We start from the raw sequence: 14,829 nt of genomic DNA on the forward strand, positions 1-14,829 counted from the left end.
CTGTGTGGACCTGCATACACTCAGCACCCAATCAGCACTGGCTTTGCAAGATCACTGTTAATGCAGCTTTATCTATCAATATTGTCACAGGGACAGACCCAACCACAGCTCTCTCTGTCAACATTGGCAAAACTAAAGAACTGGTCTTTGACTTTAATAAGAAAAAAGGAGAACACACCCTCACCTACGTCAATGGAACTGAGGTTGAGAGGGTGGAGAGTGTCAAGTTCCTCAGTGACAATAACCAACAACCTGTCCTGGACACCCCACCTAGATGTGATGGTCAAGAAGGTACAACAACACCTCTTCTTCCTCAGACGGCTCAGAAAATTCAGCATGTCCATAAGGACCCTGACCAACTTCTACAAACGCACCGTTGAGAGCATACTATCCGGGTACATCACGGCCTGGTACAGCAACTGCTCTGCCTAGGACTGTAAGAAACTCTAGAAGGTTGTGTGCACAGCCCAGACCATCACAGAAGCCAACCTCCCATCCATGGACTCCATTTACACAACTCGCTGACGTGGAAAGGCTGCCAACATCATCAAACACCCATCGCACCCCGATAATGATCTCCTACAACCTCTTCCGTCAGGCACTAGGTACAGAAGCTTAAACACACACACCCCTGCAGGTTCAGGAACAGCTTCTTCCTGGCTGTTATCAGACTGGTGAATGGACTCTAACCTCAAATAATGCTGACCTTGCTAACGTTAATTGCTCTTGGATGCCCTGTGCAATGTAACCTGTATGCTTCTGTCTAAGTCTTTTGGTCTGTATGTCCTTGCTTACTGTGATCAGTGTATGCTGCTTGTAAACTAAACTGTTCACTGTACTTCGGTACATATGACAATAAATCAATCAATCAATCAAAGCTGGGGGTAAGGATCACGAGCTAAAACTTTAGGTAGAAAAAAGGAGCAGGAGTAGGCCATTGGCCCTTTGAGCCTGCTCCACCATTCAGTACAATCGTGGCTGATTATCCAGTTCACTCCCCTGTTCCCACTTTTTCACCTATACCCTTTGATCCCTTTGCATGAAGAACTATATCTGTCTTCTTCTGAAAACATTCAGTGTTTGGCCTTAACTGATTTCCCTGCCAGAGAATGCCACAGAAATTCAGGATGAAGAAATTTCTCCTCGTCTCAGTCTAAAATATAACCCGTAGACTGTGACCCCCCCAGTTCGGGACGCCTGGGTTGTCAGAATTATTTCTTCTGCGTTTGTGCTATCGGTCCCGAGCGCTGATGCAGTCACACGGTCTACAACTGAGTAAGAATCAGCTGTTCTCTCACTCTAAAAGGATCCCGTTTCTCCCTCAAACAATCCAGTCACACAATGATTGGTCACGACAGTTTTTAAAACTTGAGGTGGGAAAAGGTTCAGGAGGCACTGAATCAAAGAAGGGAACCTTCGGTGTTATGCCCCACTCTTTTCACCACATTCCAAAACACATAGTGACCAATGAAGTCAGGTGGCTCAGTGGTTAGCACTGCTGCCTCGCAGCACCAGGGACCCGGGTTCGATCCCAGCCTCAGGCGACTCTCTGTGTGGAGTTTGCACATTCTCCCCCATGTCAGCGTGGGTTTCCTCCGGGTGCTCCGGTCTCCTCCCACAGTCACAAAGATGTGCAGGTCAGGTGGATTGGCCTTACTAACTTGCCCGTAGTGTTCAGGGAGGTGTAGGTTAGGTGGATTAGTCAGAAGGGCATGGATCCGGGTGGGATACTCTTCGGAGGCTTGGTGTGGATTCGATGGGCCGAAAGGTCTGCTTCCGCACTGTAAGGATTCAATGGTAAATCCTCTTAGAATATAGTGACTGTTGTAACATTGGAAACACGGCATTCAATTTACACACAGCAAGATCCACAACAGTTACCTGATTGCAATGGTGTTGATTGAGGGTCAGGTTTTGTCCAGAATACCAGAGAGAATTCCCACCTTCTTCTGACAGTGAAGCCTTCTTGCTACCTCTGACAGTGTTGCATTTCCTCAGGGCTGCTGTCAACTTGTGTTCAGCTCTCCCTCGGGCGAGAATACTACCTGAAAGCTGACAACTGACTCGATAAAATCAAACAAGTGGGAAAAGCAAATTTAAATCCGGTACAGACAAGAGCTTGAGGACTGCAAGCCATTAGGTGAAATTGGGGAAGGAGAGGCGAATGAGAATTTGATTTATTGTCACGTATAGATCAGAGTGGTGCTGGAAAAGCACAGCAGGTCAGGCAGCATGTTTGGAGCAGGAAAATCAACGTTTCGGGCAGGAGCCCTTCATCAGGAATGAGACTGGGAACCTTCAGGGTGGAGCTCCTCATGACCTGTCCTACCTGCCAATCTTCCTTCCCACCTATCCCCTCCACCTTCCTCTCCAACCTATCACCTTTACCCACAACTCCATCCACCTATTGCATTCTCAGCTACTTCTCCCAAGCCCCGCCCCACCCCACCCTCCCCATTTAACTCTCCACCCCGGAGGCTCCCAGCCTCATTCCTGATGAGAGGCTCCTGCCCACAACGTCAATTTTCCTGCTCCTCGGATGCTGCCTGACCTGCTGTGCTTTTCCAGCACCGGTCTAATCTTGACTCTAATCTCCAGCATCCGCAGTACCCACTTTCGCCTTTATTGTCACGTGTCCTCGAGTGTACAGAAGATCAGGAGCACAGGAAAAGTGTGCAATATCCCAACACACAGCACTACCTTAGGTACGAAGAACCTCGGGACAAAACAACGGAGAAAAAATGATGTGTAAGCTCGGTGGATTATCCATGGGAAATGCAAGGTTACAGCGATAGGGTGGGGAAGGGAGTGAGTATGGGGGGGGGGGGGGAGGTTGCTGTTTGGAGGGTCAGTGTGGACTCGATGGGCTGAATGGCCTGCTTCTGCAATGTAGAGATCCATGGCTCAAGTCAAAAGTCACATGATACCAGGTGATCGTCCAACAGGTTTATTTAGAATCATAAGCTATTGGAATGCTGCTCCTTCATCCCCATTTTAACAACAGGTGAGGAGAGAGAGTGCCTGACACTGTGTATATGTGTTACGTAGAGTAAGTTAGGAAAATAAGAAATAAAACACAAGAGGGTAGGGTTGTCAGAAGTGCGTCTGCTGGGTGGCTGTGATCGGCAGGCCAGGGGAACAAACTCCGAGCGATTGAAAACAGCTTCCTCCTTCGTCACCTCACCAATGCTTCACTGTTCATTACTGTCTCAGTGAGGAAGCCTCTGCAGTGCTCCAATATTGTTGTTACTCTATCAACACAGGATTTAATACAAACAGAAGGATTTAGTGAGGCATGCCATTAAAGACGAGGGATGATAAATCACTACTCCGCTGTATTAAGAATAAAGCGGCCCCACTAGTCACGGGCTATTCCCCTGCAAATGCACATTTGGAAGAAACAGCTTGACAGCTGACAGCTGCCTTTTCCCCTAATTAAACAGCCAGTGACTAACTAATTAAAACATATGGGCCTATTGGGGCAGATCAGTATGATAATTAGCTGTTAGTGTCAATTCATTTAGCTAATATTATCAGTCGGCCAAACAAAGTCAAATTTGAACTCGTCGTTTTTATTTGTAATCAGAGCTCTCTGCGTTCACCACTGTCTGGTGCCATATCTACTGCCCACCTCACGGTGGGGAGGTGCCAGTGTCAGACTGGCGCAGATAATGTTGGAAGTCACATGACATCATGTTTATTCAAAATCATGAGCTTTTCGGAGCGCTCCAATAGCTTGTGATTTTAAATAAACCTGTTGGACCATAACCTGGTGTCATGTGACTTCTTGACTTGGCCCATATCATCAGATCAGAGTGGTGCTGGAAAAGCGCAGCAGGTCAGGGAGTATCCGAGGAGCAGGACAATCGACGTTTCAGGCGAAAGCCCTTCATCAGGAATAGCGAAACGTCGATTTTCCTGCTCCTCGGTTGCTGCCTGACCTGCTGTGCTTTTCCAGCACCACTCTGATCTAGACTCTGGTTTCCAGCATCTGCAGTCCTCCCTTTTGCCGTCTCATCAGATCCCAACATTGAGGAATTTGGCCATTTGGCCCATCGGGTTCACACTGACCCACCAAAGAGCATCCCACCCACGTCACCCCCCCCCCCCCCCCCCCACCAACTATTGCGGTAACCCTGCATTTCCTACAGCTAACCCACCTAGCCTGCATGTCCCTGGACTCTATGGACAATTTAGCGCGGCCAACCCACCTGACCTTTGGACTGTGGGAGGAAACCGGAGCACCCGGAGGAAACCTACGCAGACACGGGGAGAATGTGCAAACTCCACACAGACAATTGCCTAAAGGAGGAATTAAACCAACTCCCTGGAGCTGTGAGGCAGCAGTGCTAACCACTGAGCCACCCTACTGTGATAGAATTTGAACTTCCATATTACTAGTCAATGGACAAAGCTACGTTGGCAGTCTCTCCCCACCCTTTGTGAAAAGAGGAGATGAAGGAGCAGCGCTCCAATAGCTTGTAATTTTAGATCAACCTGTTGGACTATGACCTGGTGTCATGTGACTTCTTGACATGACCCATATCATGGGATCCCTACATTACAGAAGCAGGCTTTCTGGCCCATCGAGTCCAGACTGACCCTCCAAAAAAGCATCCCACCCAGACTCACCCCCCACCCCCAATCCTATCGCTGTAGCCCTGCATTTCCTATGGCTAACCCACCTAACCTATACATCCCTGCACTCTGTGGGCAATTTCCCATGGTCAGACCACCTGACCTGCACATCTTTGGACTGTGGGAGGAAACCGGAGCACCCGGAGGAAACCCACGCAGACACGGGGAGAATGTGCAAACTCCACACAGACAGTCACCTGAGGCTGGATTTGAACTTTGGTCCCTTGGTCACAGCAGTGTCACCCTAAAAATACAAGAGAATACTGTATTTCGCTGACAGAATTAGGAATGACCAGAGCCCAGTTAGATTTGTCATATTTGGTTCTTGTCAGACCGTGCTTTTGTTTTAAGTTTTGACCAGACGTTGGTTCACAGTTTTGTTTAGACCAAGATGTGGTGGAATGGGGATGAGTACTGGACTGATTATGTCGATTCCAGCAGATACTGTAAGTTCTTGGGAAAATTATATTCCTTTCCACATCCTGTGCCTGCCTTTCCCAGACTCATCATTATTTGGCAGCTATGCAGAACATAGAACAATACAGCACAGAACAGGCCCTTTGGCCCTCGATGTTGCGCCGACCCGTGAACTAATCTAAGCCCATCCCCCTACACTATCCCATCATCATCCATGTGCTTATCCAAGGATTGTTTAAATCTCCCTAATGTGTCTGAGTTAACTACATTGGCAGGCAGGGCATTCCACGCCCTTACCACTCTCTGAGTAAAGAACCTGCCTCTGACTTCTGTCTTAAATCTATCACCCCTCAATTTGTAGCTATGCCCACTCGTACAAACCGACGTCATCATCCTAGGAAAAAGACTCTCACTGTCCACCCTATCTAATCCTCTGATCACCTTGTATGTCTCTATTAAATCCTCTCTTAGCTGCCTTGTCTCCTCATAAGACCTTCCCTCCAGACCAGGCAACATCCTGGTAAATCTCCTCTGCACATTTTCCAATGCTTCCACATCCTTCCTGTAATGGGGTGACCAGAACTATCCACAATATTCCAAGTGCGGCCGCACCAGCGTTTTGTATAGTTGCAGCATGATATCACAGCTCCGGAACTCAATCCCTCTACCAATGAAACCTAACACACCGTATACCTTCTTAACAGCACTAATAACCTGGAAGGCAACTTCCAGGGATCTATGTACATGGACACCAAGATCCCTCTGCACATCCACACTACCAAGAATCTTTCCATTGACCCAGTACTCTGCCTTCCTGTTATTCTTCCCAAAGTGAATCACCTCACATTTATCTGCATTGAACTCCATTTGCCACCCCTCAGCCCAGTGCTGCGGTTTATCCAAGTCCTCCTGCACTCTGCAACATTCTGCCACACTGTCCACTATTCCACCAGCTTTAGTGTTATCTGCAAATTTACTAACCTATCCATCCATGCCTGCATCTAAGTCATTTATAAAAATGACAAACAGCAGTGGTCCCAGAACAGATCCTTGTGGCACACCACTAGTAACCAGACTCCAGGCTGAATATTTTCCATCAACCACTGTTCACTGCCTTATGACAGAAAGCCAGTTTCTGATCCAAACTGCTAAATCACCCTCAATTCTATGCCTCTGCATTTTCTCCAACAGCCTACCATATGGAACCTTACCAAAAGCTTTATGGAAGTCCATGTATACCATCAACTGCCCTACCCTCATCTACATGCATGGTCACCTTCTCAAAAAACCTCAATGAGGTTTGTGAGACACGACCTGCCTTTGACGAAACCATGTTGACTCTCTGAAATCAAATTGTTGCTTTCTGGATGATTATAAATCCTATCTCTTATATTCTTTTCCAAAACTTTTCCTACAGCAGATGTAAGGCTCACTGATCTATAATTACCTGGGTCATCTCTGCTGCACTTCTTGAACAAGCCACAACATTTGCAATCCTCCCGTCCTCTGGTACCAAACCTGTAGACAATGACGACTCAAAGATCAAGCGAAAGGCTCTGCCATCTCCTCCCTAGCCTCCCAGAGAATCCTTGGATAAATCCCATTCAGCCCAGGAGACTTACCGACATGCACACCTTCTCGAATTGATAATGTCTACTCTTTACTAACCTCAATCCTTTCTGTTCTAATAGCCCGTATCTCATTCTTCTCCTCTACAATATTCTCCTTTTCCTGAGGAAAAACAGATGGGAAATATTCATTTAGCATCTCTCCAATCTTCATAGGGTCCACATACAACTTCCCACTTCAGTCTTTGACTGACCCTATTTCTACCCTAGTCATCCTTTTATTCCTCACATACCTTTGGAAAGTTTTAGGGTTCTCCTTTATTATCCCTGCTAAAGACTGCTCATGTCACCTCCTTGCTCTTCTTAACTCTCTCTTTAAATCCTTCCTAGCTGATCTGTAACTCTCCATCTTGCCTCAATGTCAAATAAGCCTCCCTCTTCCGCTTAACAAGAGATACATTTTCTTTAGTAAACCACGGTTCCCTTACCTTATCACTTCCTCCCTGCCAGAGGGAAGTAAAATTATTGTTCTGAGACCAATATGAGCGTTCTTCAGATTCCTCGGAAGAATCATACCGGACTTGAAATGTTAACTCAGTTTCTGTCTCCATGGATACTGCCAGACCTACTGAGTTTCTCCACCATTTTATGTTTTATTTTCAGTTCTCTGGCATTCACAGTACTTTGTTTTTCTATGTTTGGTGTCTCTGGCTATAAAAAGGCAGAGTCTAATCCAAACCTCCCTCTTTTGACATTTTGGGGATTCAGTATTGGGTTTCCATGACCATGGGCAAAGTCACTCCCTGTCCTCCACTGTTCAGTTCAAGGACTGGTCCTCTTTTATTTTTATTATGGACTACCTCTGCTACAGGAAATAGTTTCTCCCTTGATTTTGATCCAACCATAGTGAAAGAACAATGATATGGTGTTAAGTCAGGGTGAGGCTTGATGGGGAATTTCCTGGTGGTGGTGTTCCTGTACATCTGCTGCCCTTGTGCTTCTAGATGGTAGAGGTTGTAGGTTTGGAGAGTCCTGTTGGTGGGGTCCTGCAGTGTATCTTGTATACAGTACAGGCATCAGCCATTTCTGGCCGGTGGTGCTGGTGAAGAGGACTGCTTTCCCTAACACAGCAATGAGCCTTTTGAGGCATTGATCCTGACAAGTGGGAAATTCTCCATCACAGTCTTGACTTGTGCCTTTTCAATGGTGAATAGGCTTTCACTGGTCAGAAGGTGAGACCCCTCAGAATTCTTTTCACTTCCTCTGACGAAGGAGCAGCGCTTGCTGTCGTGCGACTTCTGACCCCAGTTCAACACCGGCATCTCCACATCAGAATTCTCAAGCACTAGTTTGCTCTTTTTATTTGATTATTCATAGTTTGTTGGCATCATTGGCAAGACTAGAATCCCTAATTGCCCTTGAGAGCAGGGTGTCCTTGAACTGCTGCAGCCCATATCGTGTCTATACATCCCTGATGCTGTGAGGGATTTAGACCCAGTGATACCGAACGAGTGTTGATACAGTTCCAAGTCAGAATAGTTTGTGTGTGTGTAGTGTGTGTGTGTGAGTGTGAGTGTGAGTGAGTTGGGGGGGTGGGGGGTTTCAAGTGGTAGTTTTCCAACACACCCATAAACTTCTAGGTGGTAGAGGTCACAATATTGGAAGGTGCTGTTGGAGGGACCTTGGTGAGTTGTTGTCGTGTGTGCTAGAGCTGGTGCACACTGCTGTTGGTGATAGGGATGACTGTTGAGAGTGGTCAGTGTAGCCAATATGTCGGGCGTCTTTACCCCTGATGGTATTGAGCTGCTTGAGTGTTGTTGGAGCTGCACTCATCCAGATGTATTCCTTCACACTCCTGGCGTGTGCCTGTAGGTGGTGGATAGGTTTTGGGGCAACAGGAATTGAGTACTTGCTGCAGCCTCTGACCTGCTCTTGTAGCCACAGTATTTATATGAACAGTCCAGGTCAGCTTCTGGTAAATGGTAACCCCCAGGACGCAGCGATGGTAATGACATTGACAGGCAAGGGGTGATAGTCAGATATTCTCTTGGAGATGGTCATTGCCTCCTTGATGCTTGTGTAGTATGAGTATTACTTGCCACCCATCAGGGCTTTGTCACGGTCTTGATGCATTTGAATGGACTGCTTCAGTACATGAGTCACAAATGGTGCTGAACATTGTGCGATCATTGGTGAACATCCCCACCTCAGACTTTATGATGCAGAGAGCATCTTTGATGAAGCAACTAAACATGGTTGAACCTAGGACATGCCAATATTCCATTTATTTTAGTTTTGCCGGGGCTCATTGATGCCTCTCCCAGTGACGTGTAGGTCAAAGGCCATCACTCTCACCTCCCCTCTGGAGTTCAGCTCTCTAGAACATGTTTGGACTAAAACTATAATGAGGTCAGGAATCAAGTGGCCCTGGCAGCACCCAGTTTGAGTTCAGTGAGTGGGCTATTGATGTGTAAGTGCTGCTTGATCGCACTGTCGATGATACCTGTCATCACTTTGCTGGTGATCGAGATGAGGCTGGTGGAGTGTTCATTGGCAGGATTCGATTTGTCCTATTTACCACGTCCAGGCCTTATCCGGGTAACGTTCCACGTGGGTGTGCAGGAACGGTTTAGTTATGGGTACCGTTAGTTCTGGAGCACAAACCTTCAGTCCCGTAACCCAGGGTGTTGTCAGGGCCCATAGTCTTTGCACTATCTGAAACCTTCAGCTGGTTCTTCATCTCACACACAATGAATCAAACTGGCCAAAGACTGGCATCTGTGGCGTCATGAGATCAAAATGCATCTGCACTTTCAGCTGCAGATGGCTGCGAATTCTGTAGCTTTGCCTTTTGCAAACCTTGGGCAGTTGGGGGTGAGGCCATTAAGTGGGCATTAATTGCCTACTTGGGACCTTTACTTGCTGCAGGACAGGAAAGCTATCCATGGGTCTTTCCTGACAGAGGCCCACAAGTGGCAGGATTTCCATCTGGCACCTCCTGCCTGATTAACCTTAGCCCGAACCCTAACCTGTCCTGCCTGTTTAACCTGAGCCTTAGCCCTAACCCTGACCCTTTCCTGCCTGATTAACCTTAACCTTAGCCCTAACCCTAACCCTGTCCTGCCTGATTAACCTTCGCCCTAACCCTCTCCAGCCTGATTAATCTTAACCCTAGCCCTAACTCTGTCCTGCCTAATTAACCTCAGCCCTAATCCTGACCCTAACTTGCCTGATTAACCTTAGCTATCACCCTAAACCTAACTCTGACCCTATCCTGTCTGATTAATCTGAGCCCTAATCCTAAATCTAACTCGGACCCTATCCTGCCTGATGAACCTTCACCTGAAACATAACCTTAACTCTTACTCTAACCTTAACTTGAACCCCAGCCCTAATCCTAACCTTAACCCTAAAATAAACTCTAATCCTAACTCTAACCTTAAGGTGAACCCCAATCCTAACTCCAACTCTAACTCCATCCCTAAACCTCACCCTAACATTAACCTTCACGCTAATACTAACCCTAATCCTAACCCAAACCCTAACCCTAATCCTAACCCAAACCCTAACCTAACCCTCATACTAACCCTAATCCTAACCCTAATACTAACCCTAATACTAACCCTAACCCTAATACTAACCCTAATCCTAACCCAAACCCTAACACTAACTCAAACTATCTTGCCTCCAAATTTGCTTTGAGAGAGGGCGTTAAGTTCTCCAACTTTGGCTGTGTGTCACATCCGACTTTCGTTCACGTAGTGTGTTGTGGGCCATCGGTGTCATCTTCATAGTTGGATACACTGCTCTCTATCCTTTGTCCACATTCAGTGATAAATCAGCTGCAAGGTTTTGCTCCCTGTACAGAACCCAAGGGAATGCAACTCTCTCTACCCCATTGGTCATAGTCTTGTCCCGTTATCATCACTGTCTCTCTCCTGCCTCCCCCAGCTTTTAATCTGTGTCAGAAGGCTTTTTACAATAACATGCATTTTTTATTTGTGATAACTTTTTGTTTGCTTACTTGAGGGAGGATGTAGTTGCATTGGAGGCAGTTCGGTGGAGGTTCACTCGGTTAATTCCAGAGCTGAAAGGCTTGAGACATGAGAAATTGAGCAGTTTAGACTAATATTCTTTGAAGTTTAGAAGAATGAGAGGTATATGAGATGCTAAAGGGGGTTGACAAAGTAGTCATAAAGGGCGGCACAGTGGTTAGCACTGCTGCCTCACAGCGCCAGAGACCCAGGTTCAATTCCCACCTCAGGCAACTGTCTGTGTGGAGTTTGCACGTTCTCCCCGTCTCTGTGGGTTTCCTCCGGGTGCTCCAATTTCCTCCCACAGTCCAAACATGTGCAGTTAGGTGAATTGGCCATGCTAAATTGCCCGTAGTGTTAGGTGAGGGGGTAAATGTAGGGGAATTGGTCTGGGTGGGTTGCTCTTTGGAGGGTCGGTGGGGACTTGTTGGGCCAAAGGGCCTGTTTCCACACAGTAAGTAATCTAATCTAATCTAAACATAGAGAGGCTGTTTACCCTTGAGGGGTAACCTAGAAGAAGAGGGTCATAGTTTTAGGACAAAGGACGACAGTTTTAGACAGAGATGACGAGAAATTACTTCAATCAAAGGGTCATGAATCTGTGGAATTCAGAGTGTGGCAGATGCTGGTACACTGAATACTTTGAAGGAGGAAATAGAGTTTTAGAATCATAATCATACAGCACGGAAACAGACCCTTCGGTCCATCCTGTCCATGCCGACCAGATATCCCAACCCAATCTAGTCCCACCTGCCAGCACCCAGCCCATATCCCTCCAAACCTTTCCTATTCATATACCCAGACATGTATGGAATGAGCTGCCAGAAGAAGTGGTGGAGGCTGTTACAATTACAACATTTAAAAGGCATCTGGATGGGTACATGATTAGGAAGGATTTAGAGAGATATGGGCCAAATGCTGGCAAATGGGGCTAGATTGGGTTCGAATTTCTGGTCAGCGTGGACGAGTTGGACCGAAGGGTCTGTTTCCATCACGTATAACTCTCTGACTCTTAAGTTGAATCGCATTGAAATTGAGTGAAAGTAGATTTAAAACGACGTGTGTGACAGTTTTCTGAGTAAAAAAAAATGTCTGGAATAATTTACCAAGAAAAGTAACAAATTAATCTGAAATGAGACCATCGAGTCAGCCCTACCATTCAGTGAGTGATCTGATAACCCTCCACTCCACTTGCCTGCCTTTTCCCCCTAACCCTTGATTTCCTTCCTGATTAGAAAAATCTGTCTGTCTCAGCCTTGAACATCCTGACTGACCTAACCTTCACAGCCCTTTGTGGTAAGGAATTTCACAGTTTCAGTCCCTCTGAGGGAAAAAATTCCTGCTCTTTTCTGTCTTCAATGCGCGACTTGTTGTTCTGAGATTCCACCCCCAGGGTCCTAGACTCTCCTGGAGAAGCAACTTCTCAAATAGATATTTAAATTGGAGAGGCCATGTACCAGTTGGATCAGTTTTGCTTCGAAGGGCTGAATGGCCTTTTCACATAGAATCCCTACAGTGTGGGAGCTGGCTACTCGGCCCATCGAGTCCACACTGACCCTCCCGAGGGCATCCCACGCAGACCCTGTAAGCCTGCGTTCACCATAGCTGACCCGCCTAACCCGCACGTCCCTGGACACTGTGGGCAATTTAGCATGGCCGATCCACCCTAATCTGCACATCATTGGACTGTGGGAGGAAACCAGGGTACCCGGAGGAAACCCACGCAGATAGTGTACAATCTGCACATGGACAGCCGCCCGAGGCTGGGATCGAACCCAGGCCCCTGGCGCTGTGAGGCAGCAGTGCTAACCACTGGGCCACCGTGCCACCCTAGCAGTCCTGTGGCCTTATCGTATTGACAAAGCTGAACAAAGAATAGAAACTGGAGTCTGTCCCTAAAGAGGGTGAAGCTGGATTTTAGTGTGAGACTGTGTCTGATGTGAATGTTTTATTTGTACCGAAGGGTTTCTTCAGGAGAAGCCAACAGAGCAATGCTACCTACTCATGCCCTCGACAAAAGAACTGCCTCATCGACCGAACAAGCCGCAATCGATGCCAGCACTGCCGATTACAGAAGTGCTTGACAGTGGGAATGTCTCGAGATGGTAAGCTGTCTACAGTCACTCTGCTTTATCCAGGCTGTGCCTCCCCTGTACTGACAGTATATCACACACGTGAGCTGAAGCAGTTGCACAAGCACATGAGCCACGTGTTCCACTGGGCATTAAATGTCATGGTAACGAAAGACTAATAAGTAAGGCCACTGTGAACACTGTAAAAATCCATAATACTGCGGATGTGGGAATCGGAAACATGGACAGAGAGGGCTGGAGAAACTCAGCAGGTCTGACAGAGAGAAACAGCTTTAAATGTCGAGTCTTCTTCAGAACTGAAAGGTGTTCAAAATTTTTTGACCGAAGCAGAGAGATTTAGTGCATGAGACAAACGAATTGAAAGCCGCGCCACATTTTGTCCATAATTCTTCTACTTCTGTTCTCACTCTAAATAGCTGAAAAACATGCTTCGTAATACCTCGTGAAAGGTCAATACTAAGAGCTACTTAAGTGTGGAGAAAAGAGCAGAGAAGGTGGTTTTAATCCTGAACACGTATTTATTATGCTTGAGTTATGCAAAAGGATGGTGAGGGCTCTTGTGCTACAGTGGGTAGCAGCTCTGCCTCTGGACCAGGAGATCCGGGGTCATGTCCCATCCATTCAGAAGTGTTTAACAATATCTCTGAACAGATTGGTTAGAAAATAACTATAAAAGGTTGGTGTAACTGCTGTTAAAAATGATAAAATCGCACTGTAGCTGTAAAGATCCACAAGATAAATCCAAAAAAGTTATGTTAGAATTTTTCAGAGTTTATTGATCGCATTTTGTTCTTGAAGAAAATCTTTAAAGGCAGTGATGTTCAAATGTCACGCTTTAAAATCAGTTAAAATTGTCGACTGTAAAGAGTTATGGTATGTGTGTGTTAGACCTTCAGGACAAGGAGAGGTTTGGTCACAGAGTCTTTTCATGTGGGAGATGCTGCAGTGATGCAGTTACTAAATGGTTCTTGGCTGGACAGGAAAATCTGCCAGGCTTACTGCCCGACGGAAGCACATGAGCAGGATTTCGGGTTTGCTAATCAAACTGTGTGACTGCGTTGTGAGCTAGCTTCAGTCACCATCAGGTCCTGAGGTGAGACTTGAACCAAGAGTTTCTGGGCCAGAGGTAGGGATCCTACCCCCCCCAACTCCCTCCAGAATACAGTGACCTGTTCAAGGGCCGAATTTGCTGGGGTGAGCACCGACAATGTACAGTCAAGCTTTACCAGGCCAGTTCTGAAGTGTTGTGGCTCACAGTCTGCTTCAAAATAATACATAGAAGAATAGACAGTAGGAACAAGTGATATAATCCACAGAGGCTGGTATCCTGTCACCAAGTCAGCCTTTACTGACATGTGCATGGTATGTGACACTGACCCAGCTAGCTCAGAGCCAGCTCCTGACATTCCTGTTTCTATCAATCAAAAGTGCGGTGCTGGAAAAGCACAGCAGGTCAGGCAGCATCCAAGGAGCAGGAGAATTGACATTTCGGGCAAAGGCCCTTCATCAGGAATCAGGCTCATTCCTGATGAAGGGATTTTGCCCGAAACGCCGACTCTCCTGCTCCTCGGATGCTGCCTGACCTGCTGTGCTTTTCCAGCAGCACACACTTGACTCTAATCTCCAGCATCTGCAGGCCTCACTTTCGCCTGTTTCTATCTGTCAGCCAGGGCTCCCTGATTGGGCCAGGTTAACAGCCCCAGTCAAGGAACTCACATTCTGTGAGGTCCACCTGGCTGACCTCGTTCCAATCACTAGACAGGAGTAGGCCATTCAGCCCTTCAAGCCAGCTCCAGCATTCAATATGATCATGGCTGATCATCCAACTCAGTCCCTTGTCTCCGTTTTCTCCCCCCAGCCTTGATCACTTTAGCACCGGGAACTATATCTGTCTCAAAATGAGACAGTGAGAGTCAGAATCAGACAATTGTTACAGCACAGAAGAAGCCATTTGACCCATTGAGCTTGCACTGGTTCTATCACCTTAACGTTAACTCCTGCCCATTCCCCATACACCAGTGCCCTGTTTCTATCCGAGTAATCATCCGAATGTCCCTCTTGAATATCTCACCTCACTCT

General features: G+C 46.8%; 1 protein-coding gene across 2 annotated transcripts in view; it reads left to right on the plus strand.

The window, feature by feature from the left end:
* The window catches only part of LOC140458481 (nuclear receptor ROR-alpha A), a 915,004-nt gene that overhangs the window by 842,465 nt on the left and 57,710 nt on the right, over window positions 1–14,829 (plus strand). For both annotated transcript variants that reach the window (XM_072553141.1, XM_072553142.1), the window contains one exon: window positions 12,621–12,762. In XM_072553141.1, the coding sequence (XP_072409242.1) occupies window positions 12,621–12,762 (142 nt within the window). The remainder of the gene's footprint in view (window positions 1–12,620; window positions 12,763–14,829) is intronic.

Source organism: Chiloscyllium punctatum, chromosome 33 (assembly GCF_047496795.1).
Source record: "Chiloscyllium punctatum isolate Juve2018m chromosome 33, sChiPun1.3, whole genome shotgun sequence".
In the NCBI taxonomy this organism is placed as follows: Eukaryota; Metazoa; Chordata; class Chondrichthyes; order Orectolobiformes; family Hemiscylliidae; genus Chiloscyllium; species Chiloscyllium punctatum.